This window comes from Podarcis cretensis (assembly GCF_951804945.1).
Source record: "Podarcis cretensis genome assembly, chromosome: 13".
NCBI lineage: Eukaryota > Metazoa > Chordata > Lepidosauria > Squamata > Lacertidae > Podarcis > Podarcis cretensis.
The window spans coordinates 1836845-1856732 of record NC_137182.1 but is presented as its reverse complement, the minus strand read 5'-3'; the positions used below and the strand labels follow the sequence as shown (position 1 = coordinate 1856732).

The 19888-nt window shown below is 47.6% G+C and overlaps 1 protein-coding gene across 5 annotated transcripts; it reads left to right on the top strand.

Annotated features, from left to right (window-relative positions):
• The first annotated feature begins 181 nt into the window (after positions 1–181).
• Positions 182–19211, top strand: USP30 (ubiquitin specific peptidase 30). Of its 5 annotated transcripts, XM_079949691.1 has the most exons (14): positions 5511–5599; positions 6107–6353; positions 6446–6555; positions 7777–7956; positions 9648–9751; positions 10914–11099; positions 11595–11637; positions 12168–12265; positions 12773–12832; positions 12953–13039; positions 14034–14111; positions 16543–16726; positions 17740–17848; positions 18215–19211. In XM_079949691.1, exons 3-14 carry the CDS (start codon positions 6456–6458, stop codon positions 18477–18479), a joined length of 1494 nt encoding a protein of 497 aa, XP_079805817.1. In that variant the 5' UTR covers positions 5511–5599; positions 6107–6353; positions 6446–6455; the 3' UTR covers positions 18480–19211. The 5 variants fall into 5 exon arrangements, with proteins under 5 accessions (XP_079805815.1, XP_079805816.1, XP_079805814.1 ...); XM_079949689.1 differs by lacking the exons at positions 5511–5599; positions 6107–6353 and adding an exon at positions 182–377; XM_079949690.1 differs by lacking the exon at positions 6107–6353 and having other exon boundaries at positions 5439–5599; positions 10914–11012.
• The last annotated feature ends 677 nt before the right edge of the window (positions 19212–19888 follow it).

Genomic DNA, 19888 nt, shown 5'->3' with positions numbered 1-19888 from the left:
CTTGTGCCTGGTAGCTATGGAGGGCCTTCTCCTCCACGAATTTGTCTGGTCGCCTTAAAGCCACCCAGGCTGGTGGCCACCACTGCCTCCTGGGGACATGGGTCCCATAGTTTAACTATGTGTTGTGTGAAGAAGGACTTTCTTTTATCTTCCAAGGTTCAGCTTCACTGGATGTCTGAGTTCTCGTGTGATGAGAGAGGGAGATCATGGGAAGACTCTTGGACCCTCTGACTCTGTCTACTGACCAGCACCAGCTCTCCAGGGCTTCAGGGACAAGCCTTTCCCAGCCCTGACGATGCCAGGAATTGAATGTGGAACTTCTGCATGCAAAGCAGGTGTTCTACCTCTGAGCTATGGTCCTTCCCCTTAAGAATAAGGTAAGAGTCCAGTCCTTGTTGCTCCAGGGCTGGTTTAACTGGGAACCCTCAGCAGTGGTCCACCTTGCTCAATACTGTCTACACTGACTGGTCGCAGCACTCCAAGGTTTGAGGCAGGACTCCTTACCAGCCCTACCTGGAGGTGCCATCTGGGACTGGGACTTTTTCATGTGGAAAGTGGCTGCTCTGTCACTGTGCTCAGCCTGCAAGGCTCAGAGAAGTGGGGGGGGGGGGATGCTGATGAAGAAGAAATCAGAGTTTTCTCTTTGGGGCTCAGGTCCACTTCGTTTCATGAAGTTATATCCAGTGAAGTTATACCCTTCTGTCTTTGAAAGCTTCTGCCACCATAAATGTGTCAAGTCTTTCTAAAAGTACCATAAAAAGGAAAAATAAAAAGGGCCCCACCCATGAGATAGGCTTGCTGTGACAGTCCAGAGATGAGCAGAGTGGTTGTGGAAGGAGACTTTGTAAGGTGCATGAAAGTCCAATACTTGGGCATCTTTAAAAAGGGTCAGGAAGGAAGTGGCATGGAAGGTCCCTGCCTAAGATCATGGAGAGCTGCTGTCAGTCAAAGTAGACAATACTGGGTGAGATGGACATATAGCATGACCGGGTATCTGAGGCAGCTGCCTATGTTACCCCTTTCCACTGACAAAAAATAGGATCAGAATACCAGGCACCTTACAAGGTGGCTAGTTGAGCCCTTCCATGAGGCTGCAGAGTAGAGAGAGGGAAGGGAAACAGGGATGTTCTGTTGAGATACCAGTTGCCTTTGGCTGTGCCTCAATTAATACACAGCAGCAAACATCCCATCAGACTATCTGAACAGTTTCCATCCCAGCTGGTTATTATAACAACCTGTAACTTGGCCCTGAGTTTACTTTTGTTTTTATCTCCTCCCTCCCCATCCCTTTTTCCTTTTGCTCTGAGACAGTCTTCTCCTGTTTATATTGATAAGCAAACCAATCTAGGAGCAGTGGCGAAGCCGCATGCTCCGCTATGGGGGGGGGGGCGGAGAGCAGGCAGGGGATGGCGCGCATCCTGGGAGCGTGGCACACGTTCTGGGGGCGTGTCACCTGGTGCGCAGGGGTGCACGGCACGTGTCTGGGGGGGCATCACGATGGCACCCTACCAGAATAGTGGTGCCGGGGGCGGTCTGCTCCCTCCGCACCCCCGTTCCTCCGCCAGTGTCTAGGAAACTTTTTAGCTGCTAAAATGTTAAGATAACATAAGTATTGCTGGGATAATGCAAACATGCCAGATCCTATCCATTCCAAATCCCCTCAGAAATTGTGGGGAACAAAAGATGATTTGCAGGGTGGTGGGGAGTTCACCTGTTTCTGGTGGTAAAGCCACCTTAGGTTAAAAATCCTGACTGCTGGGATGAAAATAGGTGTAAAAACCAGCAGAGAGTGAAACAGAAGCCAACAGAAGGAAGCAGCAGGAACCTTGTATATAAAAGAAATACACAACACATAGCACTTTATGGGGTTTTTTGAGAGGGCAAGAGCTGCTAGTGACTAAAGGCCTTGAATGACATGCATTTTCTCCAGCCCTCTGAGAACTAATTACTGGATTGACCTTGATGGCTCTTTCAAAACAGCTTTCTGGTATTTGTGGTGTTGTGGCTGAACTTCACTAGCTTTATGGAAGAGTGTCTGCTGAACAGGTGTTTGAGAGCTTATGAGCAGCTGGATGGGGGGGCAGGGTGTGGGGGAGAACCCACCGAGGCAGTGGGAGTGCAGCCAGGGAATCTTACATCCTGGGCCCTTTTAGAAGGCATGCACATTGCTGCAGTTGTGAAGCACACAGTTATCATTTGTCTTCTCCCCCTCCACACTTCACAGCTGCTTCTACATTCCTGATATGTTAGAGCAAACAAAGACAGTTTTCAAATGCTGATAAAAAAGGAAGTAGTTTGAGCGTGTGGTGTGTGTGCATGAGCAGAAGGAATTGGAGGTGCACAAGAAAGGTCTGTGTTAGTGAGTCTGTTATGGCTGTTACATAGTTGTTGGCACCTGTCTGTCTTGGACTTCACTCCAGGGGTGAAGTCAAACCACTGCGTCAGCAGCACTCAAGTAACCTCCCTAGGGCGCAAGCCTGAGCAGTGTGGATGGAGGTCTTGGGCTGCCCAGATGACCAGATCCCCCCCCCCCCGCGCGCCTTGCTGATGTGGTCCAATCCCAAAGAAGGGAAGTGCCAAAGAATGCTCCAACTACCGCACAATTGCACTCATTTCACACGCTAGCAAGGTTATGCTTAACATTCTACAAGGCAGGCTTAAGCAGTATGTGGACCGAGAACTCCCAGAAGTGCAAGCTGGATTTAGAAGAGGCAGAGGAACCAGAGACCAAATTGCAAACATGCGCTGGATTATGGAGAAAGCTAGAGAGTTCCAGAAAGACATCTACTTCTCCTTCATTGACTATGCAAAAGCCTTTGACTGTGTCGACCACAGCAAACTATGGCAAGTTCTTAAAGAAATGGGAGTGCCTGATCACCTCATTTGTCTCCTGAGAAATCTCTGTGTGGGACAAGAAGCTACAGTTAGAACTGGATATGGAACAACTGATTGGTTCAAAATTGGGAAAGGAGTATGACAAGGCTGTATATTGTCTCCCTGCTTATTTAACTTATATGCAGAATTCATCATGCGAAAGGCTGGGCTAGATGAATCCCAAGCCGGAATTAAGATTGCCGGAAGAAATATCAACAACCTCAGATATGCAGATGACACAACCTTGATGGCAGAAAGTGAGGAGAAATTAAAGAACCTTTTAATGAGGGTGAAAGAGGAGAGCGCAAAATATGGTTTGAAGCTCAACATCAAAAAAACGAAGATCATGGCCACAGGTCCCATCACCTCCTGGCAAATAGAAGGGGAAGAAATGGAGGCAGTGAGAGATTTTACTTTCTTGGGCTCCATGATCACTGCAGATGGTGACAGCAGTCACAAAATTAAAAGACGCCTGCTTCTTGGGAGAAAAGCAATGACAAACCTAGACAGCATCTTAAAAAGCAGAGACATCACCTTGCCAACAAAGGTCCGTATAGTTAAAGCTATGGTTTTCCCAGTAGTGTTGTACGGAAGTGAGAGCTGGACCATAAAAAAAGCTGATCACTGAAGAATGAATGCTTTTGAATTATGGTGCTGGAGGAGACTTGAGAGTCCCATGGACTGCAAGAAGATCAAACCTATCCATTCTGAAGGAAATCAGCCCTGAGTGCTCACTGGAAGGACAGATCCTGAAGCTGAGGCTCCAATACTTTGGCCACCTCATGAGAAGAGAAGACTCCCTGGAAAAGACCCTGATGTTGGGAAAGATGGGGGGCACAAGGAGAAGGGGGTGACAGAGGACGAGATGGTTGGATAGTGTTCTTGAAGCTACCAGCATGAGTTTGACCAAACTGCGGGAGGCAGTGGAAGACAGAAGTGCCTGGCGTGCTCTGGTCCATGGGGTCACGAAGAGTCGGAAACTAGTAAACAACAACAACCACCTTTCTACCAGGGCACATGAAGCGGTTTATGTAGGAAGCCCCCAGCCCCCTATTGTCTAGGAATCAGCAGCTGCTCTTAATTAAGGGTTATTGTCAGCTCTGATGTTAAGTATCAGCTCTACTCTACTGTTTAATATAGTTAATTGTATTTGTTGCTTGATTTTATTTATTGCCTTCCTCCTGCCAATGTGGTTTACAATTTCAAAAAATTGACTCAAGCAGATGGTGCAGCACATTCTTGAGTTTACTTCAGGCCACAGCTTTCTCGCTTGTGCCATCCCAATGGTTCCCTCTTTGTTGCATTCTTCTTGTTTTAAATTGAATTTTACTATGCCTTTGCCCAATAAGACGACAGGCCATTCAAAGTCTACAACACTTAACAAATATTATGCATGTGGCTTGTTATTCATAAGGAGCATTGCCTATTTACTGCCCGATTCTACTCAAAAGCAAGCCCCTTTTGAATTCACTAGGACCTTACTCCCAAGTAAAATGTATTTTCTGTTTTGAATTCTCTCTCTTTCTCCTCGGGTGCATTTAAACTAACACAGGCAAATCAGGAACGCTTTTTGCTTTCCTCTTTTCCCTTCGGGAATATATGGAGAACAATTAAAATCAAGGGTGAAGGACAGGGCCGGATTTAGGTTTGATGAGGCCCTAAGCTACTGACGGTAATGGGGCCCTTTATATGTCCAGCTGTCCTTTGTCAACAACAAATTGTTGCTGTTTTTTATGTTAAATATATGCTATATGGTAACTTATGGACGTAATAGGTATCTAAAGCCATTTGCACGTAACAAAATATGTATTTTATCAAAGTAATTGTTGAACTGAAATACAATTAAGAAGTAGTATATTAATAGTGAAATACAATTAAGAAGGGCACAGGTGGCGCTGTGGGTTAAAGCCTCAGCGCCTAGGGCTTGCCGATCGAAAGGTCGGCGGTTCGAATCCCTGCGGCGGGGTGCGCTCCCGCTGCTCGGTCCCAGCGCCTGCCAACCTAGCAGTTCGAAAGCACCTCCGGGTGCAAGTAGATAAATAGGGACCGCTTACCAGCGGGAAGGTAAACGGCGTTTCCGTGTGCGGCTCTGGCTCGCCAGAGCAGCGATGTCACGCTGGCCACGTGACCCGGAAGTGTCTCCGGACAGCGCTGGCCCCAGGCCTCTTAAGTGAGATGGGCGCACAACCCCAGAGTCTGTCAAGACTGGCCCGTACGGGCAGGGGTACCTTTACCTTTACCTTTACAATTAAGAAGTATATTAATAGTGAAATAATTATTATGTAGGTTTTATTTGTTTTTTATTTTATATTTTGGAAGTGTACATCCAAGTTTTTTCCCCCTTTAATTTTTTTGGGGCCCGAAGCTACAGCTTGTTTGGCTTATTCGTAGATCCGGCACTGATCCTGGCGACAGCCTTTCGCTTGTCTTTGTGCAACGGAACCCTCTGCGCGGGGCGCGGGCAGCGGGCGGGAGCCTCAGAGCGGCGCACGCCTTAGCAACCAGGGCGCGCGGAGAGCGGGGGGGGGGGCGGGCCCGTTGCTGGGGAGGTCCGGCTGCCCCGCTTCCGTCCCGCGCCGTCTCCCTTCCCCGCGCGCCTGACGCCTTTGGTTCCGCCCGGGGCAGCCGGGGCGCTTGAGGGCGGGATGCTGCTGAGCCGCCGCGGGGTGGAGGAGCTCGGCAGGAAGGCGGCCAGGCGGCTCTTCCGGGCCGGAGGGGCGGCCAGGTCAGTCGGCGGGGGCGGAATGGAGCCTGCAGGGGCGGCCGCAGTCTACCTCTGCGCGCCAGGCGCCGGGGGAAGCACCCGCCTGCAGGCTTCTGGGGAGGGGGCACTGGGAGCAAGATGCTGGTCTGGATCCAGGAGGCCCCGCGGGGCTCAGGGGCAGCATCCCGCTTCTGCTTCGTCGTCGTCGTCGTCGTCGCTTTCTGCGTTTATCCCCCACCTTTCCCCGGCCCCGTCTCTCCCTCCTCATTTAATCCCCTGAGAGAAGGCCGCGACTGGCCCCCTAGGTCACCCGGGGATCTTCATGATGGCCGAGTGGGGGAGTCCAAGTCAAGAATATCCGCATTATCTGATTATCAAGTATAGTTCCAGATTTGCCAGGATTGTCATGAGGGTTGTATTGAAAATGATGGTTCCCTTTCATATGCAATAAAGGAATGTCAAATCATATAAAAAGTGTCCTTGCCAAAATCTCAAATAATGTGTATCCCCCCCCGCCCCCAAGTATAGCTCTGCAGTCATACCTTGGTTGTTGAATGCCTTGGTACGCGTCCGTTTTGGCTCCCGAACACTGCAAACTCGGAAGTGAGTGTTCTGGTTTGTGAACATTCTTTGGAAGCCAGACATCTGATGTGGCTTCTGCGGCTTCCGACTGAGTGCAAGAAGCTCCTGCAGCCAATCGGAAGCTGTGCCTTGGTCTTCGAACATTTTTGGAAGTCAAACGGACTTCCAGAATGGATTCCATTTGACGACCAAGGTACTGGCTGTATTCTGGAGTTCCAGTGTAATATTTTGGGCTGTTTGTTTACAGATGTATATTGGGATCACCCCTCTCTCTTTTCTTCTTAGGTATAAAGTAATGAAGAATTGGGGAGTGATTGGTGGGATTGCAGCTGCTCTTGCTGCAAGCATCTATGTCTTATGGGGCCCCATCACAGAGAGAAAAAAACGCAGGAAAGGTAAATGAAAGAGAGACTAGGGAGGAGTGAGTGGGGCAGGTGAGTTTGCACCTTGCATCTCCTGATCCCAACAAAAAGAGTCTCATATAAATATTGGGGTCTTCCTTGGCCACTGAATCCCAACAGGAGAGCCCTTTTGTCTTTTTTGAAGGTGTGTTATTATGCTTAAAATGGCCAGTGGTGGCCATACAGAAAACTAAAACATAACTGAGGCCCTGTCTGCAGGATGATTGTCTTAAAATTAAAAACCTGAGGAAGGAAAGCAAAATGGAAGAAGACAGCAGTTGGGACTAAACAGAGTGAACAAATGCTTTTTGACACTCTAGAATCAAAAGCAGGAAGAAAGACTGATGTCAGGTGGAAGGGTTTCCAACTAAAACGGCCATGGGGAAAACTGGACCTTCAGGTGTTGTTGCCAACTCCCATCGTCCTGGCCACAGACCATGCTGATTGCAGTTGGAGACCAACAGCACCTAGAGGGCTGCAGATGTTCCCCATCCCTGAACTATAGGAGGATGCAGCTGATACGTGCAGAATGATGGGAGTGTAAACTGCAGGAATGGGGAACTTGAAGCCCTCCAAAGGTTTTTGAACTCCCAACTCCAATCAACCCCAGCAAGCATGGCCAGCACTCACGGATGATGGGAGTTGGAGTCCAGCAACATCTGGAGGGCTGCGGGTTCCCTTTGCTGGTAGAGAGAAAGAAGGGAAGATTAATAAAGAAGAGCAAGACCACAGAGATGTTTGGAAGTAAGTCCAATAAGTTTAATTGGGAGAGGGAGGGCGGGGAGTGCAAATGGAGGAATAAGGTCAAAACAACATGCAGAAAAATTGTTCGTTTATTAAATTCATTGGGAGCTTGTTTACCAAGATAACTCAACACTACTTGCAATGTAATAAAGGAAACATATACATTAAAACCAGCATAAAAGAAAAACAAAGAAAAATCTAAAAGACAATCCTATTTTTAAAAGGCAGGATTAAAACATTCCACCTACTCCAGGAGACCACATATAATTAAGAGCCAAGGGGCTGGTGGAAAAGGAGTGTTTCTGTCTCCTGCCTAGAGCTGTGTGATGCTGGTGTCAGGCGAGGCATTCTGCAAATGACAGGACAAGGAGCAGCATTTAGGGCAGGGCAGAGCAGAGGTACTGGACAGTAAAAGCAGGAAGGCTGTGTTCGGAAGGTTGCAGCAATTGCAGTGATGTATTTCCCCCCCAGGGCTAGTGCCAGGTCTTCTCAATCTGGGAAACACATGCTTCATGAACTCACTTCTCCAGGGGCTGTCTGCTTGTCCGTCCTTCATCAAGTGGCTGGAAGGATTCACAGTTCAGTACCAGGTCAGACAGAGTGAGACGTCTGGGAAGTATTTGTCCCTGACCTTGCTCCACCTCCTGAAAGGTAAAGGTCCTTTTGTGTTATTTTGGGTGCATAACACAAAGCATAAAGCAAGCCACTTCTTTTCCTTTTATCAAGCACAGTGGAACCTCAGTTGTCAAACACTTCGGAAGTCGAACGTTTTGACTTTTGAATGCCGACAACCCGGAAGTGAATGCTGCTGTTTTCGAACGCACCTTGGAGGTCAAATGGCTTCCAAGGTGCATTTCTCCATTTTTTTATGGATTTTGCTGACCTCCCATTGTGCCTCAGTTGTCAAATGTTGTGGAAGTTGAACGGTCTCCCAGAACGGATTACGTTTGACAACCGAGGTTCCACTATATGTCTTAATTTAATTTGTTACATAAGTAGAGAAAACAGTTGCAAACCTTAAAACAAGAAAACAGTGTTTAAAAAAAGAACAATAGACTAAAGGTAAACAGTACAGGGGACCTACAAATACTTAGCATCACATACCTTATGGGAAAAAGCACCTCCAAGCTAAGATTGTAAAATGACGTACAAATAATATATGAGATATACAGTGGTACCTCGGGTTACATACGCTTCAGGTTACATACACTTCAGGTTACAGACTCCGCTAACCCAGAAATAGTGCTTCAGGTTAAAAACTTTGCTTCAGGATGAGAACAGAAATTGTGCTCCGGTGGCGCGGCAGCAGCAGGAGGCCCCATTAGCTAAAGTGGTGCTTCAGGTTAAGAACAGTTTCAGGTTAAGTACGGACCTGCGGAATGAATTAAGTACTTAACCCGAGGTTCCACTGTACCAAGAATAGTGGCAATCGCTTTCCTGAACTGTCTCATTAACAATAAGAATAATCAATCAATCCTCTTCAAAACATATATTAACATAGGTAGACCACATGTCCCAACAAGATATCCAAATGACCAGATAAGATACACATTCAATCATAGAAAGGGCAATGAGATCTTCAGACCACTGAGTAATGCATGGTGAGTGTTTATCCTTCCAACATACGTCTCTGCAACTGTAAGGGCTCACAGGATTAACTTTTGTTGCCTATCTGATAGTCCTCACATCATAGGAATATAATTGTGTATGGTCATTCACAAGTATCGAGAATTTTTCCAAAACAGTTAATATGAACAACAATTTCTGTCCAAACAGAAGACACCACAGGACATCCCCACAAGAGACATAAGTATTACATTACCAGCATCTATCTGAACGGCTCTGTTCTTTCCTATAAAGGTGCTATGAAGCCCAAAACATATCTCATCATATTAGAACCCAGTGGTGTTATCCCATAAAGCTCAATGCTGGAAGATTCAGGACAGACAAAAGGAGGTGATTCTCCACACAGTTAAACTTCTGGAATTTGCTCCCACTGGTTGTAGTGATGGCCACCAAATTGCACAGCTTTAAAGGAGGATTTGGCAATTGATGGAGGATAAGGCTGTTAGTCAGGAAGACTGCTCTGCCTCCAGTCTTGGGTGGGGGCTGTGTGCCTCAAGTACTGGCTGCTGGGGAGCATGAGTGGGGAGAGGGGTCCCACTTGGAGGCTTCCCAAAGGCCACTGTGGAAAGAAGAATGCTGGGCAAGATGGTTTTACTCAATTCCGTTTACACAAGTGGAGAGAACTTTCTGTAGAATAAGAGGAATGTATGTTTAGGATGAGTGAATTCATTTCTGTGCGTGGTCTGCATTGACTATTTTGTGTTTGATGCATTCAGCTTTATCCTGCCAAGAGGTGACTGAAGATGACTTCCTGGATGCAAGCTGCTTGTTGGAGGTCCTGAGGATGTACAGGTGGCAGATCTCCTCTTTCGAAGAGCAGGTAGCTACCCAAGTGGTGTGAGGCACCAGAGTGTGCTTCTCTGTTGCTGTTGTTTTCTACAGCCTTGACATCTGGCACATAACAAGCAAAAGCCAGTCGCTGGGGGACACGAGCGGGAGAGGACTATTGCTCTCTCATCTCTTACTTGCAGCCTTTCCAGATACTTCCCAGAGGCATTTGGTTGGTCGGAAGGAGGTTGCTGGACGAGATGGGCTCTTGTTTTATGTTAAAGAATTGTGGCTTTGTTTACAGCAGACGTGGGGAACCTGCTGCCCTCCAGATTTTAGTGGATTATGACTCACATCACCCATGATGGCTGGCTGTCCTGGCTGGGACTGATGGGAGTTGGAATCAGCAGCCCCTGGAGGGCCACTGGTTCTTCACCCTTGATTTATGGCATTCCCAGTTTTATTTTAACTGCTTTGTGCTGCCTTTTTAAGTGGGTGGGAAAAGGTCTGAATGCTCACTGCAAGGGTGGGGAACCTGTCGTCTGTGGTCTGAATGCAGACCTTAAGACCCCCATGTCTGGCCTTCAGGACTCTCCCCAGACCTCACCCCACTTCTGCCCTCCTCCACACACCCCTTGAGTACTTTTGAAACTTGCTGAAGGCTGTGTGAAAGCCAACCATCCCCACTCAGTGCACAAAGGAGACTGCCTGCCCGCTGCATCTCTGTCTGAGGCACAACTCTAGTGTTAACTTTTTAAAAATTCTTCTCCTGCATGCAGATATGTGGGAAGCCGCCTTATAGTGAGTCAGACTATTAGACCGCCCAGCTTTGCATTGTTGTCTTGGACAATCAGTGGTTCTCTGAGGTCAGAGGGAGGCCTTTCCCAGATCTGCCACCTCAGATCCCTTTGATGGGGGATGGCAAATGTGAATCTGGGAACTTCTGCACACAAATCTGCTCAGTAGACATGAAATATGTTTGAAAATTCATGAGATTTCCCCCCCAAAGTGCTGTGAAGGAACCCTGGCCTCTTGATCTTCCATGTTGCCTTGCTGAAGGTCCATCTAAAAATGCAAGCCGAATTTTCAGGATTCAATTTTTTTCTTGGGAGCTGCAAAAATGTACCTCAAGGGCAACATACATTATCCCCTGTTGTCTACTTTTCTGGTGAGCTTGGCCTGGCATTCTGAGCTTTCTGGTGCTCTTTCGGTAGGATGCTCACGAGCTGTTCCATGTCCTCACCTCCTCGCTGGAAGATGAATGGGACCGCCAGCTGCGGGTCGTGCATCTGTTTGATGTGCATTCTCTGGAGGTGAGCACTCAAGAGGCACGGGGGCTGCAAAGCAACCTTTCCTATAGGCAAGGTTGCAGCATTTGGGACTTTTCATCTAGAGAAAAGGTGAGTAAGAGGTGACATGGAAGTTTATAAAATTAGTTGGAGGCAGCAAGGCTTCTGAATCCCAGTTGCTGGAAACCACAGAAGAGAGGGCTCTTGTGCTCCTTTGGGTTTTCCAAAAGAGGCATCTGGTTGGCCGCTGTGAGAACAAGGTGTTGGACTAGGTGGGCCTCCATTGGCCTGATCCAGCAGGCTCCTACTATGTTCTTATAATTTGGTGGACTGCCCAGCTGAAGAGACCTACGTAAGATTCTGCTTTTAAGCTGTTTTTTCAAAGTTGTGCTTCCCTGTACTGCCTGGAGTGGTATTCAGCCAAGTATGATTCCGAATGGACTTAAGTTAATTAACATTAGGCCCATCAGTGTCAATGGATCTACTCTAGAGTATAACTGCGTTGGATACCACCCTTGTCACTTAAGTGTGCAATAGTAAAGATATCACCATGTGGAAAGTGTTTTCTTTTTTAAAACTAACTTTATTTTGTATTTGTCCGTATAGAAGCCAGAAATTCTACAAAAGCAAATATGCTCCAGGACAAGAGGTAAAAACACTTTTCTGATTTGGTGAAATGTAGCAGATACTATTTGTACTACTGATATAAAAACCCAAACACCTTTGGGCTATGGCCTGATTTTGTTGTCTGCATGGGGCGACTGCGACAGGAGCTGAAAGGGTGTCTGGCTATTGGAATCACTCTTTAACCTTGTCTAATGACATTATTAAATTTGTGTAGCACCCTTCATTCGCAGATCTCAGTGTGCTTCACAACATAAAATTGCAATATAAAAACCACAAAATACTTAGTAAAAATAAGAACAACAAACCAATACACGCCCCCCAAACACATTTAAAAGGGCATCGCATGTCTATTGGCCAAAGGCCTTGTTGAAGAGGAACGTTTTTGCCCGGCACCTAAAGTCTTTAAACTAGCCTAATGGTTTCCCTATGGTGCTATTGCAGTCTTCCCTATCCTGGTGTTTCCAGATACAAGATTATCAGGAGGGCACCAGTCACAGTGTCTGGCAAAACAATAGAAGAGTCAGACGGAACAACCTTTATTTTGGTTTGTAGGGCCTCCTCCTCCTCCTGTGTTGAGTCACTGGAAGCTGCAGCATCCTTTTCATGGCAGGTTAACGAGCAACATGGTCTGCAAGCATTGCAAACACCAGGTCCGTAAGTCTGTGTGAGAAAAAGAGGCATACAGATTGCAGGAGATCAATGGGCAGGTGGAGCTAAGACCAGGGAGGACCGAGTCACTTCCCATGTAGATGGGCTGAAGAGGAGCTGCCAAGGGGGTGACCCTGTGCTCCCCACAACTGAGACTATTCCTTGGGGGGTGTTATTGCTTCCAGGATGGGCAGCCTGCTTTGAAGAGTTGTTGTCCTTGGTAGTGCTTTAGTGCAGGAGAGGGGAGCCTCTTTAAACTTTGGGTGGGGTTGGTGGGGCACATTGCAGTGGTGGGAAGGGGTAGAGGGTAAGGTTGGCGGAGTTCTGTATGTGACTCTGCTCTTTCGTACGGCAGGGTTCATTTCAAAAGGGTTTCATAGACCTCCCCCCATCTCTTTATTCTCTGCCCAGGCAGGCAAAGAGCATCATCGTGAAAGTTGGGGGGAGCGAGAAGTAAGGTGTTTACGTTATAAATCCTCGTTGAGACATTTGGGCTCTTTTTCTTTCAGAGTCCCCTCAGATACGACACTTTTGACAGCCTTTCCCTGAGCATCCCTGCCACCATGTGGGTAAGGCACCCTCCTGTGGGAATCCCTTGCAGCTGCCCAAGCACAGCCCTTTTCTGACTCACGGGGTTTAAGGACGTGTGCCAACGCTTCCTCTTTTACTCCCCCACCCCTCCTCCACAGGGCCACCCACTGACCCTGGACCAGTGCCTCCACCACTTCATCTCCACCGAGTCAGTCAAGGACGTCTTGTGTGACAATTGCACAAAAGTAAGTCTCTTGATTGCAGTGACCCCCTCCCCTGGTGCATTTGGTGCAGATTAATTGCCCCTTGATACATCTGAAAGATGCTTTTATTTCCTAGGTACTCCATTCTCTTCCTGGTCCTCTTGTGGGCTTAGAAACAGGATGGTTGGGGTTTTTTTGTGTTTCTGGCTGATGTTGTGGATCTTGAAGTTGCAGAAGATGCTGCGCCCCATTCATGGGTTTTGTGGGGAGCCTTTTCTGTTGCAGGGACTATGACCCACCTGCGGCTCTTAGAATGGCTGACAACCCTTCCATGGTTTTACTCTAGGCATCATCCTGGTTTTTCGATGTGGGTAAGCTGCCCATGGTTCGATAGACCAGCTTAAAGGATTCTCCCCCACCTCCGAGTAAAGCTTAAAATGCAAAATTTGCAGTGCTTGTGAATTATGCCATCTGCTTCAGGACTGCTATACCTGGATCCATCAAATGTAGTACATTTAGTAAGTAGTACAGTATGATCGCATCTTGCACAGGGATGGTGCATGTATGCCAAAACATGTATACTCAAACCTCCCCTGTGCAACCATCCTTATCTTATGGAGCTGGTGTACCAGGCAGGACTCCCACCCACCCCCAAACAGAACCTGGGCTCTGCGATGCTCTTGCGAGAGCTTGCAAAAACTTGGGCAGCCCCATGAGATGTTGCAAGAGCATCCCAGAGCCTGCACACTGAGCAGGACTTGCCTGATAAGCAAGGCAGAGAGCTTCAAAGCTCTTGATGAGCTGGGAAAACCCAGCACAAAGGGCCTTTTAAGCTCTCCGCCTTGTGTGCAATTTATTTGCGCAACTTCAGCTGGCCAGCTTTCAACTGCACAAGGTTGAAATTGCGCAAGTTAATTACAGGTAAAATGTGATCATACTATAGATTTCTCAGAGTGGTCTGTGCCTGTACCATACGTGGTTGGTTTATAATTCATTTTGGCTTCCTCCACCCACCCACCCACCCACCCACTCCCAGATTCAGGCCGAAGAAGGGACTGGGCAAATCATGGAGAACCAGAGAACAACATTTGTCAAACAGCTAAAACTGGGGAAGGTAAGAAAACCGTCTTAGCATGGCGTTTCCAAGATCACCATAAGAGCAGTTTCTTATTTTCTTTACCAAGAATCAAAATAATGTATGCAAACTACACCAAATTAGCAAAATGCTGTTAATAAATTCAGCCTGCTGCAATATCACACTTTATGCAGCTTGCCTTTTAAAATATAAGAGGGAAAAAGAAAAGAAATAAAATGTTCCCCCTTCTTTGTTTACCAAATAAGATTCTCAACTTACTAAGTCAGTTCAAGTTTGAATTTCAAATCATTATAAAATAATAATAATAATAATAATAATAATAATAATAATAATAATTTATTTATTTATACCCCGCCCATCTGGCTGGGTATCCCCAGCCACTCTGGGCGGCTCCCAATCAAATATTAATAACACAATATAGCATTAAACATTAAAAATATCCCTAAACAGGACTGCCTTCAAATGTCTTTTAAAAGTAGGATAGTTGCTTATTTCCTTGACATCTGATGGGAGGGCGTTCCACAGGGCAGGGGCCACTACCGAGAAGCCCCTCTGCCTGGTTCCCTGTAACTTCACATCTTGCAGTGAAGGAACTTCCAGAAGGCCCTCGGAGCTAGACCTCAGTGTCCGGGCTGAACGATAGGGGTGGAGACACTCCTTCAGGATACAGGACCGAGGCTGTTCAGGGCTTTAAAGGTCAGCACCAACACTTTGAACTGTGCTCGGAAATGTACTGGGAGCCAATGCAGGTCTCTCAGGACCGGTTTTATATGGTCTTGGCCACTCCCAGTCACCAGTCTAGCTGCCACATTCTGGATTAATTGCAGTTTCCGAGCCACCTTCAAACATAGCCCCATGTAGAACGCATTGCAGTAGTCCAAGCGGGAGATAACTAGAGCATGCACCACTCTGGCAAGATAGTTAGTGGGCAGGGATGGTCTCAGCCTGCATACCAGATGGAGCTGGTAGACAGCTGCCCTGGACACAGAATTGACCTGCACCTCCATGGACACAGAATTGACCTGCACCTCCAATGACTCCCAGGCTGTCCTTCAGGGGCACAGTTACCCCATTCAAGACCAGGGAGTCCCCCACACCTGTCTGCCCCTGTCCCCCAAAAACAGTACTTCTGTCTTGTCAGTATTCAGCCTCAATCTGTTAGCCGCCATCCATCCTCCAACCGCCTCCAGGCACTCACACAGGACCTTCACCACCTTCACTAGTTCCGATTTGAAAGAGAGGTAGAGCTGGGTATCATCTCCATACTGATGAACACCCAGCCGAAACCCCCTGGTGATCTCTCCCAGCAGCTTCATGAAGATGTTAAAAAGCATGGGGGATAGGGCGGAACCCTGAGGCACCCCACAAGTGAGAGCCCAGGGGTCTGAACACTCATCCCCCACCACCACTTTCTGAACACGGCCCAGCATAAAGGAGTGGAACCACTGTATGGCAGTGCCCCCAGCTCCCAGCCCCTCTAGACGGTCCAGAAGGATCTTATGGTCGATGGTATCAAAGGCCACTGAGAGATCCAGCAGATAAATAAATAAATGTACAGTGGTACCTCGGGTTAAGTACGTAATTCATGCTGGAGGTCCGTTCTTAACCTGAAACTGTTCTTAACCTGAAGTACCACTTTAGCTAATGGGGCCTCCCGCTGCTGCTGCTGCGCCGCCGGAGCATGATTTCTGTTCTCAGCCTGAAGCAAAGTTCTGAACCCGAGGTAATATTTCTGGGTTAGTGGAGTCTGTAACCTGAAGCGTATGTAACCCGAGGTACCACTGTAATCTTAAATGCTTCGGCAATGCTTATATTTGTATGTATTAATATGGGCTACTAGTTGAAGAACTAAACAACTAGTCTTAAGTTTGGTGGTTTTCGAAACCTATAGAATTATTTGTTTTTCAAACACATCTGTAGTGCGTAACAGTGGTTTCTGTGGGCCTCCCCACCTGTGTGAGAAGCAATGGATAGCCAAAGGAACATAACCTGCCTTTGGGCTTTGTGTGAAAACCAACTTTCTGCTTGTGGTGCTTAGACTCCTAATTTCTGATTACATATGTTGACTTGCACACCATTCATTCCATGTCTGGAAAATTAGAAATACTGGTGGATTTTGAATAAAGCTTTTAAAGAGCGATTCAGTTTGGCATGGTTGGTGTTTCACTGGGTGGGAAGACCTTGCTACAAACCCCTAGGCAGCTATGGCGGCCTACCATGCAAGATAGTTGTGGAGAAAATGGGGTACTTCATGTATTCCGGAAACTAAGGAGACAGAAGATTTGGCAGTTGTAGTCCAAAGCATCTAGAGAGCACAAGGTTGATGAAGGCAACAATCAAGCCTTCTGTGGCTTCTGTGCTGGAAGCCATCTGCCTCTATGGCGTCCACCACGCATCTTGGAACTGGGACAGCCACCTTCCCACTCCTTTCTTACATTTTGCTCCACAGCTACCTCAGTGTCTCTGTATCCACCTACAAAGGCTGAGCTGGTCCAACCATGGCATGCCCCTGAAACGAAATGAGCATGTGCAATTTGGCGAGTTCCTCATCATGGATGTCTACAAGCACCGCTTCCCTGCCCAGAAACCCAACCCTGCAGGCAGCCCACAGGCATCACCGGACCCAAAAGCCGGTAGGCAAGCAAAGTGAATGAGGACTTAGAAGGGAGAGAGCCAGCAGGGGAGTTAGTCCTTGTGCTAAGCCAATTCATTCTAGAACTAAGAGGTGGAAGACTGTGGGTCAATATGACTGGCCCACCCAGGGCTCCTTATCATAGAATTGGAAGAGACTCTGAGGGTCATCTAGTCCAACCCCCTGCAGATGGCCATCCAACCTCTGCTGAGGGAGGTCATCCACTGTGAGAAGAGGGTGCTGGGCTAGATGGGCCACTGGCCTGATCCAGCAGGCTCTTCCTATACATAGGACCACGTCAACAAGGCTGCACCCATCTGCCCTCCACCAGATGTGGTATCTAACCTCAGCTATGGGGCAGGTCAAGGCGTACGTGTGTGTTTATATTGGAATTGACAACTGGGCTGGCCAGCCAGACCTAGCTTTATGCCAGTCTCAGACATGAAAAGGTTTAATGTCCACCTCCATGTGGCTTGCCTGGGAAAGATGTGTGGACAAGATTCTCTTCCAGCTAGAACTAAGGGGGCTTGTGGGGGGGGGGCCATTTCTGGCCCTGCTCTGTGTCTGGAGGGAATGTGATCTTGCCTGGACAGAGAGGGCTATGTGTAGAAACCTAACTTTTCCATGGCTGGAATGGAGCCAGCTGTGCAAAGGTAAAGGAACATCTGTTGCTGCACTCCCTTTGCCATCTGCTCTCCGCATTGCTAGCAAGCAGAAGGGAATGTGGCCCTCTGGCTAAAGGGTTGCCACCCCTGGTTTAAAGCCGCCTTGCAGCTCAGTCCAGAAAAGCAGTTTGTACCCCCACAGAAGGATCAGTTTCCCTGCCTAGTTGCCTGGAGGCAATTCTTGGTCGCCATAGGAAAGCAGCCATGTAGCTGTTTACAAACCAACTTTCAGAGTTTTAAATAAAGGACACCGTACAAACCAGGCACAGGAGCACCCCCTTCTGTAATAAGCAAGCAACCAGTTTTAATAATAACAGCGATGCACTATGATTTTGGGGTCTTTTCGTAGATGTGGAACAGGCGGGCAACAACAAATCCTCTTTTATGAATGGTACCTGCTCTCCATCCTTCCTTACATCCCCAGTAGCTTTCCCGTACATGACAGCACCTGACTGTAGGTAAGTAAGAACATTTGAAACTACTTCTAACTTTTCCCGGAGTGACCAGTAAATCTCCAGAGTCGTTCTAATGTTCCATCATGCCACTGATATTTTCTGTTGGCTGTCTGGGTCTCCTGTATCAAACGTGCAATGAAATCCTGACCTATTCAGGCCTGGCACACGTTTGCCCGCATGGTTTATCTCAAGTCTGGATGCTGCTACAGGAGCATGGAAAGCAATTTGCAAATGGAGCCGTTATGGCTTAACAAGGCTGGATCCCCTAGTAGTCCATTCCGTAGAATGCTCTTGCTCATGGCAATACAAAGGGCACCATTGCTGCCTTGGACTAAACCAGCCTTCCTGTGTTTTTCCTTCATTTGGCAGTTCTCCATCATATCTGTACCGCCTGATGGCCGTTGTGGTCCACCATGGGGACATGCACTCAGGACACTTTGTCACGTATCGCCGATCTCCACCGACTTGCAAAAGCATGCTAGCCACCAGCAACCAGTGGTTGTGGATCTCAGATGATGTGGTGCACAAGACCACGTTGCAGGAAGTCCTTTCGTCCAGCGCCTATTTACTCTTTTACGAACGTGTCCACTCTAGACGGCAGCGCCAAAGCCAGGAGCATCGAGCTGAGGAGTGAAATGAATGCAGATCCAGCTGGTGTGCTTTTCTGAGGACAATGGCACACCCTCTGTCTTCCCCTACCTATAAACTCCTGGTCAGTGGTCTGTGTTTGCGTGGCAGGAACAAGCACTTTGTATCAAAACATTGTGCCCTCCCCTCACCCCCTGTGGCCATGCACAGCAGCGTTGGAAAAGTGTGTTTTAAGTGTTAATAATCTTCTCAGCAGACTTAAAGACCTTCTAGCATCCCACTTCCTGTGTTGTGATGGAATTTCTTTGCGCTAATCAGTCAGATGAGCAGTTGCAAAGAAGAGAACCTACAAGTGCCTTGATCGTATTTTGAATCCAGACAGAACTGGCTGTGTCAAGCAGGGGGACGGGGGACTTACCACGTGGCTGCTTACCTAAAATTCCCAAGGGGGAGCAGGCGGTGGTGTGAGAAGGCGTGACTTGGCTGTGTAGCTGGGAATCTGCTTCACGGGGCAGCCTCAAGTGTGTGTGTGCAGGAGAAAAGCAGAAAGTCTCCAGCTTCTTTCTGCCTTCAGTGATGTTTTAATGACTTTGTCAAAACGATGATGCAATGAGCTGATAATTATGTCACATTTTCTCTTGAGAGTCCAGCTTGGCAAGGAATGGAACAGCTTTTCCTGTTTCTGGGTGGTTCTATCACCATCCCAGGAAAAACCCTCCTCTGTGTCTTGATTTGAAGTCTCCAAACTTTTGTACAGAATAAACCTGTTTCTGCCAAATGTAGACTGCTGTTTTTGCTTAAACAGTTTTGTGTTGGTATAAGTGAAAACCTGTTCATGTCTATGTGAACTGGTCTTGTTGCTGCATAAAACTAGTTAAAAGGACCCTGGCTTGGTACTAATAAACACAGGTGTGTCACACACCCTAAAGAGAACACCCCAGTGTTGACAACTGCGATGGTTATTCTTCTCTGCCCTTATGCTACCCTGCATCCCTGGCCTTAGCACCTGTAGTGGAAGCACAGTCTGCCAGAAACTCTCAGGCTAGGATTTGTGGCAATTATTCTTTCTCCTTCAAAGTGCTGTAGTTTACAAGCACAATGACTCTCATGGGCAGCAATTAGTCACAATAGGATCTTGGATTTACTACTCATTTCAGTACCATGTGGCAGAAAATCTACCAATCTGCTTTTCAAGGAGCTGCATATTTTGACTTTTGCCTTTTGGCTATGAGGAGTTTCCTTTGTGCTGCCAGAGTGAACTTCTGCTGCACAGCCCTGAGAGGTCATAGGCCCAGCCTTAGCTTCCTATGGCTATTTCATGACTTGCAAAGTCAGTAAATATAGGACTAGGTATCCAGGAGTCACCCACACCCCTCTCCCCTTTTCTGAGGCTCAGAAATTGCCCCAAGGGCTCCCCAGGGTGGGTTGGTTATAGTGGCATGTATCATGCTTCCA